The sequence below is a fragment of the Acanthochromis polyacanthus genome, chromosome 19, assembly GCF_021347895.1.
Source record: "Acanthochromis polyacanthus isolate Apoly-LR-REF ecotype Palm Island chromosome 19, KAUST_Apoly_ChrSc, whole genome shotgun sequence".
Classification (NCBI taxonomy): domain Eukaryota; kingdom Metazoa; phylum Chordata; class Actinopteri; family Pomacentridae; genus Acanthochromis; species Acanthochromis polyacanthus.
Window position 1 is genome coordinate 29,802,801 of NC_067131.1, and position 20,509 is coordinate 29,823,309.

Sequence of the window (20,509 nt, forward strand, 5' to 3'; positions counted from 1 at the left end):
GTTTAAGCATTAAGGTAAAGAACTGACAATGTTACATAAACACATTTAAAACAAATAACTTCCTGACTATCCTGCTGGTGAACGTCTAGATTCTGACGTGTGATTTGATTTAACAAACAGAAAAACATGCAGAAAACAGGTTTTATGGGTGAAATTAAATTCTCATGACATTCTGTATTAGTAGAGAAAGTGAGCAGGCAGAAGACACGACATGACGCAAGAGAAAAACAGTGTTAGACTGTGAAATGTTAGTTTTCAGACAAAATTAGTTAAAAAAAGACTAAATGTACCTTTAAAAGACTTGTATTTTAACGGACACAGCAAAAAGACATTTACGCTTCATTTTCTTATGCGACTAAAGCTATTAATTCTGTGAATTCTGATATTAAAATATGTGAACTGAATCTGTTTTTTTAGCTACATATGAATGCAGAATACTTTAAAAAACATTTAATAATAATGTGTGCATATACTTCATATGCATGGTGTTTCATGTTATAAAGATGATTTTACAATTAAAAATAGCAAAATCCTACTTTTTAAAAGCTAGATAGTGAACTCTGCTGATAAAAAGCAGATATAAAAATGTAAAAAACGAAAAATTTCAGGTAAAATACAAAATTTTAGAGCAGAAATTCAATTCATACGACATACAAGTTATAAAATAGAACACAAAAATTAGCAATCCTTCACAGATGTATGTCAGAAAGCAGTATAAGTCATGAAGATTAGCTTATTACAAAATTAGATTGAGCCAGAAAATTTTGAATGATTACAAAATCAGTAACGAGAGAAACCCTACCACTGACTACGACAAACCTGGGTTTCACGGACACAGAACTTTTCCTATTTTTCGCACATCTTATTAATTCCTTACTATTTAGCATCTGTAGCATGATGTTAACAGCTGCTAGCACAGCTTCTCTCCAGAATGAGAAACGTCACCCCAAAACAAAAGGTTCATGCAGTTGCTAGCGACACGTACGAACGAGTGATGCTGCGGTTGCCAAGGAGCAGGATGGGGTCAAGCGGCGGCGGCGGTTGCTAAGGAAGTGGAGAGGCAGTGGGGCGCTGTGATTGGACGATGAGCAGCAGGTGGGAGGGACGGGAAGCAGGAGGGCTCATTTGGGGAAGGTTAGTACATCACTGTCACACCTCACTCTCTGAAAAAGCAGACACACGAAGACGCAGAGGAAAAAACAGACAACAGCAGGGTTAGCGGGAAGAAAACAGGAAGCTGAGGGTGAAGGAAGTTCTGCTGGGAGTCGGGAGCGCTGGAAATGTTATTCAGGCGTGAAAGACGACAGAAAGAAGGTCAGACAAGTGTCATTTTACTGCCCACATATCGACATACGGCGTTTAGACATAAAAATATGATGCAAATGGACGGATGAGTTAAACGATGACGTCTGGTGGAGGGAGGAGGGAAGACGGAGGAAGCTGCCGACTAACAGCAGCAGGAATGAAACCAGGATCATAAGTTGGACAGATATTAAAGCTCCTCCATGTGGATGTCTTTATGTTTGACATTTCCTGAATCACTTTCCACCTGCATGACTATCGTGTATTAAATCCACACAGCTCAGACAAAATGTGGGAAAACGTGTAAAATTACTGGGAAGGGGAAAAAAATTGAAATGCAAGAATGAATGAGTTTAGCTAAAGTGAATGAGCTTCTCTGAAATATTCATTTGATCATCCAACAAAACTGAAATTCAGATTTAAATGTCATTTTGTTTTTGCTTAAATTGTTAAAAAAAACAATTCTCTAAATAAACAGTGAAAATCTGGAAGCACTGGAGTCAGAAAATAATATGCGGAGCTTTAACGTTCAAAAACAGTAAAATAAATAAATAAATAAAATAAAAAAGAAGCAAAAATATATAAAATAATTCACTTTTTTATAAATATAAATTAACATTAATTCAAATTAAATATGAATATGGTCACATTGTTAACAGAACAAAATGCTATTTGGAAAAATACAGATTTTAATGCACATATTTAAAAAAAATACATTCAGCATGTAATTAATACTTAAATTACGGATATTTACTAAAAATCACAGAAAAACAGCTTAAATTTACTTCTCAACCGCAGAAACAATAACAGCAAAAAACCTTCCACATCAATAATAATAATAATAATAATAATATTATTATTGTCATCATTACACTATCCGTTTGTTTGTAAAAATAAGTAATGAAATAATTAATATTATTTTGAAAAACAATAAGAACAATAATGAAAATATTATTAATAACATAATAATAATTCTTAGCATTACTATTTTACCATCATTTGCCATTATTTGAAAAAAACTTACAGAAAAATTTACATATTTCTTTCATTTATTTATTTACTGATTTTTCCTGTTTTGTTAAGCTACATATAATATTCAGTAAAATCACAGAAAAAGGCAATAATTTAAATGCTAACTATAAAAAAAAAAAAAACACAGGAAAAAAACTACAGATAATGTCCACATCATAAATCTGTATTTTTGCTCAAGGTTATTTTTTCTTTTACATTATGTTTTACTGTATTTAAATCCCCTAAAAATAAAATAGTTTTACAGATATTTTCTGCTATTTTTACAGTTTTTGAACACTACAAGAGTCCAGTGATTTTAACTTGTTTTTTTCTTGCAATGTTGCCTCCAAATTTTCACCATTTAAATTGTTTTTTGATTTTATTTTTTGTATTTTTTTTCCAGTGCCAAACTAAGCTTCCAAATCAGATCCGGTTAAAACATAAGAAGCTTCTTCATGGAGGTGGAACAAAAACTACGGTCTGAAAATTGAAGTTTTGTCCATTTTGAGGAGCAAACTCTGAAACAAACTCGTCTAAATCCACAAACTGTGGCTCCGGCTGTGATTTGAAAGGTTGTCCTGCTTTAAATCTAACAGCTAGCTGCAGCTTTAGCCTGGATGGAACTAAATCTGTGCTGGTCTGAGCTGGAGGAGGAACCAGAGAACACCTGTGGGGTGAGATGGGGGAAACTGTGATGGGCGTGGGGGAGGAGTGGGGTGAGGAGAAAGGGGGCGGGGTCACATACGTGCTGCATTCACCACTGCAGAATGGCGAATACCTCTGAAAACAAGGAGTGGACAGACGCCGGGCCTGACGGATCTGAAAACAACAGTTTACAGTTACAGAGGCCGAAGAGCTGCTTTCCAGAAGACCACACGGATGTTTCTAGAACATCTGCATTTACTTCAGTTTGTGGTAGAAATGGAAACGTTCTGTTGATGTTCCTGCATGTTTCAATTAATTTGGAGAAATCTGAGTCATTTCCGACCAATTTTCTGAATTATTTTGAACAAGTTTCTAGGTTTCAGTCATGTCAAGTTAGACAGTTCTTTCAATTATTTCTTTAAGCCACTTTGGACAAATTTTCAGTCATTCTGGCAAAAAAAATCTCAGACATAAACCGTCTTTTAGGATGCACCGAAATCACTCATAATACTACTGATGTCTGATTAACAACAAAATTAGCTCATATTCATTCACATCTGTTCATCTGCTAACTAATCATCAAACAGGCTCCAAACGTTTCCACTTCACATTTACACCCAAACAGACCTCAGTTTTTCAGAGCCGTCGTCATTTTTGCTCATTTGAACCTTTTTTGGTTTGTTTTAGTGGATAACTCTGCGGTTTTGGAAGGAAACTCTTCAGACAGAAAGAAGAGACGAAGAGAGAGAAAGTGTGTTTGTGTGCGTTTGTGTAAGAATTAACAACAAAACATGAAAACACACTTCAGTCGTCATTATCAGGTTGTGAAACTCCTGAAAACACAAAACATTGAAAGTACAACATGTGAGACTTCGGCTAATATTAAATGAACAAACAGAAAAACCATCTTCTGACTGAAACAACTTGATTTATAATCATCAAATTCCTAAATAAGAGGTGAAACTGAGCATCCAAGAGTAAATTAATTTAAATTGTAGATGACATACAGTACCCATATCTGAGATATTAAGTCACCAAAGTGTTAATAATCTTAATATTAACATAAAAAAGTATCAATACCTGGATATTAACACAGAAAAGTGTCAAAAATCTGGATACTAATGCACAGAAATGGAAATAATCTGAATATTTTTGCACAAAAAATGTAAATAACCGGGATATTAATTTACAAAAGTGTCCATAACTTGGATATTAACATAAAAACTGTCTATAAGCTGTACATTAATGCACAAGAATGTAAACAATCTGAATAAAAATGCCCCATAGTGTAAATAATCGAGACATTAATGTACAAAAGTGTCAAAAAAATTAGATGTTAAAGTAAAAAAGTATCATTAATCTGGATATTAACATTAGAGACTGTCTATAACCTGAATATTAATGTACAAAAATGTCAATAACACGGATATTAATGGACAAAAGTATCAATAACCTGGATATTAACCTTAAAAATTATCTTGGATACTAACACAGAAAAGCATCAATAACCTGGATATTAACATTAAAAAAACACGGATATCTTGGATTAAAAACATCAGAAAGTTCCAGAATACTGGACATGAACACACAAAAGTGTAAATAAACTACATATTCTACATATGATACAGAAACGTATCAATAAGCTGGAAATTAGCAGTAAAAGTACCCATAAATAAGTTGATTTAAATTTTAAACCTTTCCCAGTTTGTCTGCTGCAGTGATTCTTTCTGCCACTAGATGGCATTCATTGATTAACATAAGAACATGGAGCCACGTCTGAGTGACTGCACAGAAAATAAACCAAATCATGAATTAAGTATTTACCATAATGTTACATTGTTGTGGCTGCAGTGTTGGCACAGTATGATGCTTTTTGCTCTTTTTATGTATTTTTGTGCATAAAAAAAGCTTTAAGTCTAATTTAAAAATGATGTAAATTATGTTCTTATGATACACTCTTTTGTTTTTATACTGAATTCAGGCTGAATGTGATTTAAAGATTTCATTCCGGGTCTGATTTTTGTTCCATACAAACACATTTTTACGCTAAACGTATTTAAGGCTCTCGGACCTCTCCAGGCATCCAGATACCTACTGAGCGTCCGGGGCCCCGCTGAGCCACGATGGCCCCTGAAATGGCCTTAATCCAGCTGTGCATGTCCTCTGGACTGTCAGACTGAAACAAACAGAAACAAACGTGAGGTTTAAGCAGCCGGTCGAGGCAGACGTCTGACCGGAGGTTTCTTTTGGTAATACAACACAATTATGCTGTTTCAGAGATCAAATAAGAGAAATCAACAATCTAAATTCATATGTGTACTCATGCAAAGTGATTCTTTAGAATATCTAATCAGCTCACTATGAAAAACGGCACATGGGCCCATTTAGTAATCAATATGTCGATAGAACAGGTCAATAATGAGCTGTGAAAGGGCAATGAAACATCAATAACCTGAATATTAACACAGAAAAATGTCAACAACCTGGATATTAATGCACAAAAATGTAAATAATCTGGATATTAACATCGAAAAATGTCAACAACCTGGATATTAACGGACAAAAGTATCAATAATCTGAATATTAACATAAAAACTACCAATATCTTGGATACTAACACACAAAAGTGTAAATAATTTGTATAATAACATAAAAAAGTGTCAATAACATTGGTATAAATCTTTACAAAATTACTAATAACTTGAATATTAACATAAAAAGTATCAATAACCTAAATATTAATGTGATAAAGTGTCAAAAATCTGGATATTAACTCACAAAAGTGTCAATAATGTTCATATTAATGCACAAAAATGTAAATAACCCAGAAAAAAATGACCCAAAGTGTAAATAGCTGCGATATTAAAGTATAAAACTGTCAATATTCTTGATATTAACATAAAAAAGCAGAAATATCTTTGGATAATAACATGAAAAAGTTTAAACAGATTGATATTAACATGATAAAGCATCGATAAACTTAACAATAAAATAAAAAGTGCAAATAAACTGGATATTAACATTAGAAGCTATCAATATCATGGATAATCTAAATAATCTAAAAAAAAAGCTAGTAACTTGGATATTAGCATAAAAAATATCAATAACCTGAATATTAATGCACAAAACGTATCAATAATCTAGAAATTACCAATAGAAATACCCATAACATGAATATTAATTCACAATTACAGCACAGAATCTGGGTATTTTCCTCTTTTAAACTGTTTTTTAGCTTTGATTTGTTCACATTTCTTTAAGTCAGTGACAATAAAAGCAGCTAAATTAGCCTTTAGCGGCTAACGTTTGTCATGTTTTCATGGACGTACAGAGAAGAAAAGTGACACTTCAATCCATGCTCAGTAACAAAGAGCAGAAGTCCAGGAGTGCTACCTGAACGTAGAAGGTCCTGGTGCCGGTCACCATCTCAAACAGGTTGTCTCTCATCATCAGGTCGCTGCAGAACACAACACATTTTAACAACCTGCAGTAAATAGACATAAAAACAGTGAAGAGGAGAAGCTGCTGACCTCTGTTTACACTCCTGGACTTTATGGATCTCCTTCAGAGGAATCACTCTGAGCGCCTCACGCTCCTGAGGAAAGAAAAAGGAAAAAAAACAGCATTTCTCCATGAGGTTTTCTGGTTTTATTCTGCACCGCTTTGTTCTGTTTTACTTCTGTAAAACAAATTCACAACAGTTTGCTTCTGGTATAAAAGAGGATCCACTTTCATACAGGCTGAGAATCACAGAAAAAACATGAATCTGCAAACATTTTGGTTCACAGAGACAAACGTTTGCAAAAATCAAGGCCAACGGGCTCTGAAAACATTCTTTTTCTGAATGAAAATAAAACGACAGTCATATTTTATTGAGAAGATTTTGGGGGAAAAAAGGAATAAATGGGAACCGGCAGCAGCTCCGTCTGTCACTGACTGATGTTGATTTGTTGTGTTTTTTACGTCAACAAAGCACAATTTTTGGAGCTGCATTTGAATCAATCAAGTATTATATTCACACAAATGCATTTTCATTTTAATTCCCCAGAATTTTAGGGTTCTAAAACGAAGGTTTTTGGATTCAAAGACACAGATTGTTAACCTGAATAATAAAACACAAAAGCATCAATAACCTCAATATTGTGGCACAAAAGTGTCAATAACCTGGATTTTATCACACAAAAGTGTTAATAATTTGGATATTAATGCAAGAAAGTGTCAATAATCTGGATTTTAATACATAAAAGCATCAATAATCTGGATATTAATGCACAAATGTATCAATCACCTGGATATTAACATGAAAAACTGTCAATGACCTGGATTGTAACATAAAATTAGTATGTAACCTGGAAATTTACATGGAATAGTCTCAATAACCTCAATATAATTGCACAAAGGTATCATTAATCTCAATATTAACACATGAAAATGCAAAAAACATGGATATTAATGCACAAAAGTAGGACTAAACTTGATTTAAACACACTAAAGTGTCAATAATCTGGATATTTATATGCTAAATAGTAAATAACCTCAATATTAACACACAATAGTGTCAATATGGAAAAAAAAAGTACTAAAAATCTGGACAGAAGTATAAATAACCTGGATAATATAAAATGTGCCAATAATCTAGAAATGAATGTAAATAAGTATGAATAAACTGGATTTTAATGCATAAAACTGTCAGTAACCTGAATATTAACACACTGAGGAGCAGTAACGTGTCAGCTGAGACTATTCCTGAAACTGAACTAAAACATTTGTCTGGTTTTAAAATGAAAGTGCACTAATGTGCGACTGTTTCACATCTTCAGCGGAGTAAATAAAACTCCTGAAGCCACAGCCAGCAGCTCTAAGCTCTCTAACTAGCGCTGGGTGTGTCTCTAAATGTGCTCAGACAGGCTGAGGTTTCATCTGTCCACACGTGGATCTACCAGGAGGAATTCAGGACGCAAGCTGCTGCAAGTCGACTCTGCAGGGCGAAGCCAGACGAGCAACACACTAACACACACTTGAAATCCTTCAGGCTCTGCTCGTTTTTACTCTGAACTCCTGTTAAAGGAAACATTTAACTGTACATGTTGTGTTGATGTTGGACTGTAACGTTCTCTGTGTTTATGTGCATTTCAGTAACCTGGTAGCATGTTTTTTAAAGGATTACTTCATTCAAACAACTCAAAAACAGATTTCTTCACCTGGTCGGATTTGTAGTAGCTGACAGCGTTTTCATCCAGCGTGAAGTACCTCCTCTTCCAGTTCTTCATCTGAGGAAAACACGAGCAAACAGAGCCTTTAAAGAGTGCTCAGTCCGTCCTGAGCTGCGTCTCTTTTTTAAAAAGCTTTTCAGCATCAAATCATGGTCAAATTAATTTAGACTCTTTCATGTCCAAGTGAAAACTGATTTCTATGAAGTAACATTGATTCATGAAAAATATAAAATAAAGTATCGCATATAAAATCAACAAAGGTGCAGTAAGTTGGTGCTAGAAGTCACACAGTTACAGAAAAGATCTTCTGAGGTCAGTGAATGTGTCTCAGTGAGTGTAGGAAAAAGACTCCAGTCTCTGGTGGATCAGTACTCCTGGATAGAACTAAACCAGGAAGACTGAAGAACACCAAGAAACTCTGAGAAGAGGTTGTTGAAAAGCATCAGTCAGGATGATACAAGAACATTTCCAAGTTCCTGAAGATCTCTTAGAGTCCAGTTAAATCCATAATTAAGAAATGTAAGGAAGATGGAACATGAATAAATCTGACTAGAGCAGGACGTCCTCAAGAACTGAGAGACTAGAGAGGGAGGCCACCAAGACTCTATGACTCCTCTGAAGCAGTTCCAAGCTTTAGACTGTTCATCCAACAAATGTTATCCGTTCTTCACCAGTCAAAGCTTCATGGAGACAAAGAGAAAGACTCTGATGGAAAAAGCTCCAATTAAATCTGGACTAGAGTTCACCAGAAGACATGTGGAGACTCTGAAGACACCTGGAAGAAGGTTCTTTGGTCTGAGGAGACGAGGATGGAGCTTTATGGTCATCAGACGAGACACAATGTTTGGTGGTCACCAAACACTGAACATCATCATAGATACACCATCCCCACTGTGAAGCACGGCGGTGGCAGCATCATGATGTGAAGCACGGTGGTGGCAGCATCATGGTGTGAAGCACGGAGGTGGCAACATCATGATGTGAAGCACGGTGGTGGCAGCATCATGATGTGAAGCATGGTGGTGGCAGCATCATGATGTGAAGCATGGTGGTGGCAGCATCATGGTGTGAAGCACGGAGGTGGCAGCATCATGATGTGAAGCACGGTGGTGGCAGCATCATGGTGTGAAGCACGGAGGTGGCAGCATCATGGTGTGAAGCACGGAGGTGGCAGCATCATGATGTGAAGCATGGTGGTGGCAGCATCATAATGTTCCTCAGCAGCAGGTCCTGGAAGGCTTGTAGAAGTAGAGGGTAAAATGAATGCAGCAAAGTCTAGAGGAATCCTGGAGAACAACCTGATACAGTCTGAAGGGAACTGAGACTTGGAGAAGATTTATTTTCCATCCAGACGATGAGCCAAAGCAAACAGAAAAAGAACCTCAGAAATGGTTCAAAGAAATAAAAGGTAAAAGTTCTGGAAGCCGAGTCAGAGTCCAGACCTCAATCCAACTGAGAATTAGTGTCTGGACCTGAAAAGCTCAAGTCATCCCCATGTGGTCGGACAGAACTAAAGCAGTTTTGCAAAGAAAAATGAGGCAAAACTGCAGCATCCAGACGAGCACAGCTGATTGAGGATAAAGATGTCCAAAATTCTAAACATTTGTCACTTTGTTAGACCCCGTTTGAGTGCATCTTCTCACCAAAGCTCCTTGTTTGACGCAGTATCCGGCCTTGACGACAGCCTGGTCCTGAGTTCCTCTGGACAGGAAGTAGGGCAGCTGATTCTGACCTCGCTTCAAACCTCCTCGGTCTGCCCCGTTCTGCCCTTCACCCTGCTCCTGAAGCACACAAACACACAAAAATATACCACATATTTCACTTTATCTCAGAATAGTCACCAAAAAACAATATTTAATGACAAGCTAAAGATGTCATGTATAGAGAACGGCTCAGTTTGGGGAGTCTGATGTGTGAGGCATATATTGTAGCTAATGTAGTTTCGAGTAAAGATAAGGAGCAGATTGCAGATGTATTTTAGTCCCTAAATTTTATAGTTTTATAGTTCCACTTTAATAAAAAAGTGTAAACCCCAACTTTCAACGGCTAAATGTTGGTGGTAATCCCAGCTGACATCCTTAAAACCTTGAGCTCAGTAGAATCCAGAGCAGATGTCTTCTTGTGTTGCTGCCTGCTGAGTCACATTCGTGTTCGCATACCAGCGAAGGCAGGACCAAACCTGCCGGTACAACACACCTGACAGAGTTACCTGAGTGGCGGTGATGATGGGGACTCCTCCGATGATCTCCGTCTTGTAGGAAACCTGCTTCATGGCACCCAGGACCTCCTGAGGAGTCTCAGCGTGGGCAGCGTTGGAGTCTCCGAGTTTTGGCACCTGAAAGTACACCGTTAAAAGATGGAAAAGTTCATTTAATTTCTTTAACCTTCAAGGACTTCATCGCTTCTTTGGCTTAGAATCCACAAAACACCCAAATCAGTGCATGTTTAGCTTTTTCTCTGCATTGATTGCTTGAAAATAGTCAACAGTTCATGTGTATTAATTAGTTTCATCAGGCCACATAGATTTTGCTGTTCCAATCAATTATTGGTTTTCGTCATGTCTAATCTTTACCTTAAGTCCTCCCAGAGCTAACTGATTTGACCGCTGTAGTGTTTGAAAGTGTTTGAAATCCTATAGAAGCTCATCATCGTGACTGTTGGTAAGCACAGTGTTTATACATCTTTAGCGTATTAGCATCTGTAAAACATGTAACTCCCGAAAATACAAACAACTCTACGAGCACAACAGCAAGCAGCCAGTTGCCATCACAAATGGATTCCTGGGAAATTTCTTCTCTACATCATTATTTCTTGATTTGTTTACGTACTCTCAGAAAGAGTGCACCAAAGAGTTTAAACTGAAGCCCTCATGCATTTGGTAATTTAAATTCTCAAGCACAGTGTAAAGAGGAAGTCACTGCTGAAAAAAAGCTCAAATTAAATCTGGACTAGAGTTCACCAGAACACCTGTAGGAGACTCTGAAGCCACCTGGAAGAAGGTTCTTTTGACTGAGGAGACCAGTGTTGAGATTTTTGGCCAATAGATGTCATGTTATGTTTGGCCAAAGACTGCACATTACGACAAAAGCGCCATCCCCAGCATGAAGCATGGTGGTGGCAGCATCATGATGAAGCATGGTGGAGGCAGCATCATGATGTGAAGCATGGTGGTGGCAGCATCATGACGTGAAGCATGGTGGTGGCAGCATCATGACGTGAAGCATGGTGGTGGCAGCATCATGATGAAGCATGGTGGAGGCAGCATCATGACGTGAAGCATGGTGGAGGCAGCATCATGACGTGAAGCATGGTGGAGACATCATGATGCAGCAAAGTTTAGAGAAATCCTACTGACTCGAAGGGTTGAAAAATTATGGAAATGCTTTTGTATTCTTAATATTTGACAGGAATCTGAGTTGTTTTTGGTAAATTTTTGACCAAAAAGTCAAATTAAATCGACCCTGATTCAATGTTGAAAAGCAATAAAAGGGGAAAACGTGGAAGAGTGGCGACTACTTTTTAAAAGGACACTGCAGCAGGACTATAAAGTCTTTGATTTAATGAGGCTGGCGTTGGTTTGTCTCTTAGCGACCTGTGGCTGGCAAACCTGCTCGGCATTACCTCATCACCTCCTGAGGCATAAAAACACTCTGCCAGATTGTTACCCACGGCGACAACTACGCTGTCAGGCCAACTCTCTAATTCCAGGCTTTGTTCTTTCTGTGATTTCTCACTGAGGTAACCGTGGATTCTCCTTCGCTCTGCCAAACCTCCATCTGCCTCCCATCATCCTCCTCACCTTCAGCTACCAGCTCCATCTAATAACCAGCCATGTTCACACAGAGATTACAACTAAGACAACTCCATTACTATTCAGAAGCTGCTCTTCAGAACCAACCACTATTTTTTTTTTTTTGCATTATTGAGAAATGTTGTGATTGAAAAAGTAAAGCAGACTCATCCACTTCCTCTTGGCGTTATTTTTCAGCCTTTAGAAAATGAAGCGCACAATAGAAGGTCTTTTCTTCCTTTTTTATGATTTATGGCACTTTATCTGTGTGCATGTGGTTCTGTTGTATAACTATATATATATATATATATAAAAAGGCTCTGATGAGAAAAATGGGCAACTAGTGACTGCAAATGCTTCTTAAGGTGGATTTTGTTTGGTGTATCTTTAGTCTTTCGGTTGTTTTTATCCCATGTCTGTTGTTGTGATGCTTGAATTTCTGACTTTTTTGCGTGTTTTCTTTCCCAGATCTCCCTCCAAAAAAAGGTTATAATATTCTAGTTAAATTAAGCTTACTTTTTTTTTAAAAGTAAACTATATATAAAGGTTCTCATGAGAAAAAAAGTCCAACTAAAAGAGTGCAAATGCTTGTTGAGATGGATTTTGTTTTAGATGTCTTTACTTTTTTGGCAGTTTTTTTCCTTCTCAAAAAGGAGATTTTTTTCTGGCAAAGATAAGCTTAATTTAAAAAAAAAAAAAAACTATATATAAAGGCTCTAATGAGATAGAAATGCTTCCTAAAGTGGATTTTATTTTGTGAATCTTTAATCTTTTTTTTTTTTTTTTTGCCAGATCTTTCTTTAAAGAGATGAAATAGTCTTCTGGTTAAATGAAGCTGAATTCAAATAAACTCAGCCTTTAAATGTCAGTAGAACCCACATGGCCTAAAATAGAACGGATGAAGCAGCTGCAGGTGCATTTAAAAGCCTTTTTTCCATCCTGTTGCTTTTACACTCTGCTAACCTCGATTTGAACCTCTGTGGCCTGATGGGTAATTTTTCCATCTGTCGTGGCCCGAGGCCGAACACGCAGCGACATGCATAAAAAACGGGGTCACCTATTGATCGGTGTGTTTGTGCGAACATGTGCGAGGCTCACGGTAATCTTGGTGGCTTTGTTGAGGACGCTGATCCACTCCACCAGGTCCTGCTGGTCGTTGGCCTGCAGATAGAACTTCCTCATGCCGGCGTTTATAACTGCAGAGAGACAAGAGAGATGCCCTGAGCTCAGTGGAGATCTAAAAATACTGACCTGCTTCTCAGAGGATGTGTTTGTGTGCGAGTGTTAACATCCCATCCAGACTCGGAGGTCAGGTCACCGTCATTGTACGGTTTCCTGTGATTGAGCGACAAAAAAGCGCTACCGTTGGACGAGCGGAACAACAACAGGCAGCGATGGGGACAAAAGGGAGGAAATAAAGCTAACGGACGAGGAAAAGAGGGAGGTAGGAAAGAAGGGGGAAGGAAGGAAACGAGGAAGGAGAGAGAACAAAGGAGACGCAGGAAGAATTCTTCCACAGCGAGCCGAAGGAAGCGTTTCTTCACGGCTTCGTGTGCAGGTACATTGTGGAGTTCAAACAGGAAAAGCGACAAACTGCGGCCACGGATTTGGAAGTGAACTATTGTTTAAAACATCAGCACAACTTACATCTACACTGGAAGTACAACACGAAGCCAAACCAAGAAACAAACACACAGCTACAGTAAAGCAAAGACAAACGTGTTGTACCTGCTAAACACTGAATCATGCTCAGATTAATTTGACTCTTTAGATTAAAAGACTCTTTCATGTCATAGTGGAAATATTTTTCTACAAAGTTATGTCAATTTATGAAAAATATAAAGTTGAAATAAGTGATTGCTTGAGTATACAACCCCTTCTAGTCAGCATTCAGTAGATGAGCCTTCAGTTTGATTGTTGATCCTGTTGGTCTCCATCAACATGAACATCTGAACACTGCAGTTTCACCTCATTCTTGGTAAATGGTCTCTATTTATATAGCGCTTTACTATACCTGCAAGGTACCCAAAGCGCTTTACATGATACATCACATTCACCCATTCACACACAGATTCACACACTGATGGCGGAAGCTGCCATGCAAGGCGCTAACCACGACCCATCAGGAGCAATTAGGGGTTAGGGGTCTTGCTCAGGGACACCTCGACATGAGCACAACGGGCCGAGGATCGAACCGGCAACCCTCCGGTTGCAAGACGGCCACTCTACCCACTGATCCATGCCGCCCCATTCTTCTTGATAAAGAAGTTCAAACTCGGTCAGGTTCCACAGAGATCACGAGTGAACAGAAGTTCTCAGTTGGATTGAGGTCTGGACTCTGACTCGGCCTCCAGAACTTCCTCCTTGTTGTCTTTAAACCATTTCTGAGGATCTCTGTCTGTTTGATTCGACTCATCGTCTGGACGGAAAACAAATCTCCTCCAAGTCTCAGTTCTCTTCAGACTGCATCAGGTTGCCCTCCAGGATTCCTCTAGACTTTATTTTACCCTCTACCTTTACAAGTATTCCAGACCTGCTGCTGGGAAACGTCCCCACATCATGATGCTGCCTCCACTATGCTTCATGGTTGGTGATGTTGGCTTTGTGATGATGTGTCGTGTCTAGTCTGAGCCATAAAGCTCCATCCTGGTCTCCTCAGACCAAAGAACCTTCCTCCAGGTGTCTTCGGAGTCTCCACATGTCTTCTGATGAACTCCAGCCGGATTTAATTTGAGCTTTTTCCAACAGTCTTTCTCTTTGTCTCCCATAAAGCTAAACAATAATAATTATAATAATAATACATTTTATTTGTATAGCGCTTTTCTAAACACTCAAAGACACTTCAGATGTAAAATCAACAAACATTAAAATAGAGGAACATCATAAAACTAGTCAGAAAATGCATCATAAAAAAGTTTGCATTATGTATTGGAAGCTGTTCTGAACACTAAAGCTTTGACTGGTGAAGAACAGAGAACAGTTGTTTTACGAACAGTCTCTCCATCAGCTGCTGAAGCTTGGACGGCCTTCAGAGGAGTCATAGGAGTCTTGGTGGCCTCCCTCTCTAGTCTCTCAATTCTTGAGGATGTCCTGCTCTGGTCAGATTAATTCATGTTCCATCTTCCTTACATTTCTTATTGATGGATTTAACTGGACTCCAAGAGATCTTCAGGAACTTTAAATGTTCTTGTATCGTCCTGACTGATGCTTTTCAACAAGCTTTTCTCAGAGTTTCTTGGAGTGTTCTTCAGTCTTCCTGGTCTAGTTCTATCCAGGAGTACCAATCCACCAGAGACTGGACCTTCTAGATCCTGGACTCTTTATCCTATAATCACAGAGACTTCAAGCATCTTTTGGTTGCACTTGTGTTGAGTTGTTTTAAAGGGGTTGAAGACTTCTGCAATCACTTAATGTACTTACTTTGTAGAAATGTGTTTACACTTAGACATGAAAGAGTCTTGTTTTCTTTATTCCTGTCCAAAAAAGCCATATTATAATGACCATTAATCACTGCTGAAGGGCAATAACCCTGACCCTCAGAGTGAAGACCAAGGAGGTAAAGGGAAAATAAAGACGAACTTACCAAAGCAGAACTCTGCCTTTGGTCTGAGTTTGGTGGCATCGCTGACCTGAGCAAGAAAAATAAAAAGGCACAAACGTTTTTACGGGTCTGATGGAAACATGGAAAATTACGGCCATCACAAGAGAGATACCCACAAAATCACCAATGAAATGCTGTAGTATCAGCGACAGGTAGGTTTTAACACCCCACGTTTGATTACCAGTCATGAAATTAGCTGTTAGCAGCTCCTGTTTGTACTGTCCACATGGATGTACAGACCACTAGCACTGGATATTGAATAAAACTTGAAAATGCGAAGATTCTCAGACATCTCCAGAACTATCTGTCTTTCTTTTCTGCTTCTCTATTAACTCTACAAGCTTCAGAGCATTGTCAGAAGACATCCTGTCACATCCACAGCTAAAACATGCTAAAAATATCCATTATCTGCTTGCAGTGGTGATACCCAGCACTTTAGCATAAGTTATATTTGCACGTTGGCATTTGCAAAGAGTCATAGCTGCAGGGAAAGTCTCTGAAACCGCCGGTGAGCTCACCATAGAGATGTAGGTGAGTTTGAGAGATCCCATGATGTCTGCACCTGCAGGCAGATTCTGAACAGGAAAAGACAAAAATACCACAGTCAGCCTCATCATTGTCTGTAGTAACGGCAGCAGAACAAGAAGTAAAAGCAGTAGTAAAAGGTAGCGTTGGTGTAAAACAGGACATGGGCTGTAGCTGCAGCTTTTAGTTACCACATCTGTGGATAAATAATGCACATTTTGAATGCAGAAACTTGTTTTGTTTCGCTTATAGTTGGGAGTTTCTCACAATTAACCATTGGGGCAACTAAAAATTGATAAAACCACATGTTCACAACCAACAACAAGACAACTTTTTCAACTAATCTGTGGATTATTTTCTGTATTCTGGTCTGTAAAATATCAGAAAATGGCGAAAAATGGTGATTATCATCATAAAGGAGGGAAGAAATCATAAAATATTCAGATTTGAGAAGCTGAAGAGAATTTACACTTTTTAAAACATCTGGCAATTAATTCAATAATCGACAACTAATCGATTAACGGTTTTAGCTCTGATGTCTTCATGGTTTTTGGTTTCAAATTCTTCAAATCCTCAACCCTTAAACTCATCATCTGTTAACTAATATTTTCGGCTTCTTGGACAAGAATTTCCCCCCAAAAAAGACTCTTTCACATCAAAGTGAAATCAGGTTTCTATAAAGTAATGTCAATTAATTAAAAATATACGAGATAAATTAAGTTACTATAAAAATATCCACCCCTTTCCAGTCAGTATTGTTTATTAGATACACCTTTCTGTGTTCACTTAGACATGAAAGAGTCTTTGTTTTGGTAAATTCTTGTCAAAAAAGCCAAATTAAATTGACCACAACTCAGCGTAAAAGGAGAACAACTCAAATAACCTGCTGTTCAGGGTGGTAAAATCTTGTCTCAGTCCATTTTTCCAACATGTCCTGAAGTGGGAAGCTCATTTATAGCACCATTTTCTGATTACAGATGGAAAAATATCTTGAAAAGTGAATCTTCTAATCAAATTTCATTTTCTGGATGGCTTAAGGCTATTTTTGACTTGAACAACTGGCAAAAACACACCTTTTAACATCCAAATAGAGTGTAGACAAGACTTCAAAACTGTCACAGTGACATAAAAATTATGTTCAACCGTCTCCCGGCTTTTTAGTTTTCGATTTCAGTCCAGCGAGTTTTTCTTTGGTATGATGGGATGTCTCTGGGTAAGAATGTTGGTAAACTAAATCTAGATGTTGTCTGAGATCCCTTTCCACTCAAATCTGGACAACAAATGTCAACTTTCTGAGAGTTTTCCCAGCAGATGTTAGAAGTTAGCAGCTGCAGCTCAACCTGTGAAGCTGTGGTGATCGAGGAATTCCCCCGCTGTGGGAAATCTCAACGCCGCTACTACCAACCGTCTCAGTTTCTGTTGTGGTTCCTGTTTGTCTGCTTGGTTTGGCACAATCTTAAACTAGTCCAACGCTTATCTTGATTGTAGTTCTCTCTATAAATACTCGACTTCCTCTTTAGATCTGGTTTTTCTATCGTGTGCCGTATCTTTGACACCTTTCCTTTTCCTGGTTGAATACCTGCAGTGTTACAGCTATTAAAACGTATTCGGACTCTTACGAGGAGCTCACCTCAATCTGATAACAGCTAAAGTCGTCACGGTCCATCAAACAGCTGAATTTCTGCAGTATTTCAACTCAATCCCACCTTCCTGCTGCTGAAACATGACAAGTGAATACATCCGCCGCTGAAAATAGTCCCTTAATAAATGACCGACTTCCTCCTCCTCAAGTGACGTTTGTTAAAAACTACAGAGTTCAAGTCTTTTAGGAAATTACCGAGCCTCTTTTTAAAATAGAAATTACGTTTGTGTTTAAAATGTGGGACAGAGGAGGGAAGTCAGGCAGCATTAACCTGCTGAACTCCAAGTATTATTTGTTCCCGTCTCATTTTACTCACCATGGGCTCATTTTTCACTGCAGCATAAAGTCCTGAACCTCCATGGAAACACATGTTTCTCCATGCTGAATGTATCTCCATCAACCTGCTCCTCTGTTCACTGTTTCTGCTGCATTTATTTATTCATTCAGTAGCTTTGATTTTCATTCTAAAAATCTCCTAAACTATTTGAAATTTGTGCAAAATAACTCACAACTGGTCTAAAATAACAAAGAAAAATCCAAAATGAGACACGAATTGCACAAAAATAACTCAAAAGCAGTCCAAACATACCTGAAAGTTCCTGAAAATATCTGAAAATGTGTCATTTTTAACTAGATTTGGGTCATTACGATAAATTTAAGTCATTTTGGACGAGTTTTAAGCCACATTTCAGTCTCTGCTCGTCATCTGTAGAAAGATGTTTCACCATGCTGAATGTATCTCCATCAACCTGCTCCTCTGTTCACTGTTTCTGCTGCATTTATTTATTGATCCAGTAGCTTTGATTTTCCTCTCAGGATCATTTTGGATTAATTTTTAGCAATTTTGGACAATTTTTTTTCAGACATTCAGACAAGTTAAAGACATTTTAGTTGCTTTTTTTTAGTTTATTGCAGAAATTTGATCCATTTTTGACCAATTTTGAAGCAATTGCTTTGGCCAAGTTTCCAGGTTTTATTAATGTTTGACCAATCTGAGCCATTCTGGACAAACTGAAATATACTGGACCATTCTTTAGGGCATTCAGACAAGTTTAGGACATTTTGGATTAATTTTGAGTCAGTTTGGACATTTTTTTTTCAGATATTCAAACAAGTTTAAGTCATTTTAGACAATTTGTAGTGTTTTTTGCAGAAATTTTAGACATTTTTTAAATCATTTTGAAGCCATTTAAGATACAATTCTCAATCATTTTGATCAAGTTTCCAAGTTTTAGTCATGTTTGGTCAATTTTGAGCCATTTTGGACAAACTTTCAGTCATTTTTAACCATTTTTTAAAAGTAATTTTTAAAGAAACAACGTGTTGATGTTTAGTAGCTAAAGAGACCAATTCTTACATGTTGTTTGGTGATTTAATTGTAATAATGTTTTGATTTTAAGCTCAGATTTCAAACATGATGAGTAAGAGGACTGTCTTAATGTGAAAAAAATGATGATTTTTTGTGTTTTTCCAGGTTCTTCCTCTGATGAATGGTTTAATTTTAGTAATTTTTAGACAGAAAACATGTCTATTAAAACTCATAAGCAGGTTTTGGGGTTTTATACACGTTGGTGGTGATTTCATTTCATTTGCTGACACTCAGAAAAGCACTTTAAAGTCCCATATTTTACCTTTATGTCTATCATTTAACGACAGTGGAGTCACATGCATTTAATGACTTGAAGAAAGTCGCTCCAACATCAGACTAAGTCTAAGAGCTGGCATCTGAAATTTAAACGTCCGTAGGTTTGGTGATTGTTTGAAACTGAAGCTCACAAATAACAATCAGACATCAGGAGGGTCCTTGAATGCACCGCCAAGACAAACTGAAGCAAGTTTCAAGTCCCTACAAGCTGCTTTTCAGACTGAAAGCTGTAGATCTTCTACATGCTAACCTGTGCAAACGCTCCCAGAGTATTTATAGATGTATTTACTCTGCTGGGATGCCTGACATGTTTCCGCTCTGACTCACATTGGAGGAACGCCGCCTCACCTGAGGGTTGTCCATGTACCACAGCAGGCTGCCCTGCTGCGTGTCCAGGATGAAGTAACGGCGGAGGAAGCGGCCGCTGCTTTCGTTCTCCTCGATGTCCAGGAAGCCGCAGATGCGATTCTGTCGGTCCACGTAAGGCATCGCGACGCCGAGCAGCTCAGCCCGCTGTCGGGCATCACAGGGACCCTGAGGAGGCGGGAAAAGGAGAGGTTTAGCTGTTTAGAGCAGCAGGACGGCTAGCTAGCAGGGTTAGCTCAGGCTAAAGGAGAAACGACTGGAAGTTTAAAGATCCAGAGAGGCTGAATTTCACTGCTTTTAACGGCTTGCTTTCTTGTTTATTTCACCCTCGATCTATGTAAATAAGGACATGAACTCTCAAGATTTAAATAAAGATTAAATGATTGAATGAATGTCTGCAATAAAACGACCAATCACAGTCAACTTGGGCAAAGCTCAGCCCAGAATGCAGTGATGGTGCCCCAGGTTTATTGTTTTTGGATGCAGGGAGGCGATAACTGTCTTAAAAAGGAATTGAACTTTGAGTTTTTTTGGACCAGTTTTTGGGCATTCAGACAAGTTTTGGACATTTTGGATGATTTTTGAGCCCTTTTGGACAATGCTCAGTCAATTCAATTCAATTCAATTCAATTTTATTTATATAGCGTCAATTACAGTCAAATCGTCTCAAGACGCTTTACAGAACCCATATGCCTGACCCCCAGAGCAAGCCCAAAGGCGACAGTGGCAAGGAAAAACACCCTTTTAACAGGGAAGAAACCTCGAGCAG

The 20,509-nt window shown here is 38.1% G+C and overlaps 1 protein-coding gene across 9 annotated transcripts in view; it reads right to left on the reverse strand.

Moving 5' to 3' along the window:
• The window catches only part of plekha1b (pleckstrin homology domain containing, family A (phosphoinositide binding specific) member 1b), a 28,395-nt gene that overhangs the window by 3,912 nt on the left and 3,974 nt on the right, over window positions 1-20,509 (reverse strand). Inside the window, exons 2-12 of one of the 9 annotated variants that reach the window (XR_002596273.2) lie at window positions 19,723-19,908; window positions 16,081-16,137; window positions 15,545-15,590; window positions 13,060-13,157; window positions 10,381-10,506; window positions 9,815-9,952; window positions 8,160-8,228; window positions 6,489-6,553; window positions 6,352-6,415; window positions 5,054-5,134; window positions 986-1,163 (exon numbers count right to left, since the gene is read on the reverse strand). Coding sequence is in view for 7 of the 9 variants with exons in the window: in XM_051939538.1 (XP_051795498.1) it covers window positions 3,059-3,132; window positions 5,030-5,134; window positions 6,352-6,415; window positions 6,489-6,553; window positions 8,160-8,228; window positions 9,815-9,952; window positions 10,381-10,506; window positions 13,060-13,157; window positions 15,545-15,590; window positions 16,081-16,137; window positions 19,723-19,863 (983 nt within the window). In the remaining 2 variants the exon portion in view is untranslated. Of the gene's footprint in view, window positions 1-985; window positions 1,164-3,058; window positions 3,133-5,029; window positions 5,135-6,351; window positions 6,416-6,488; window positions 6,554-8,159; window positions 8,229-9,814; window positions 9,953-10,380; window positions 10,507-13,059; window positions 13,158-15,544; window positions 15,591-16,080; window positions 16,138-19,722; window positions 19,909-20,509 lie in introns of all 9 variants that reach the window. The other 8 variants (XR_007937986.1, XM_022207075.2, XM_022207073.2 and 5 more) reach the window with 8 other exon arrangements.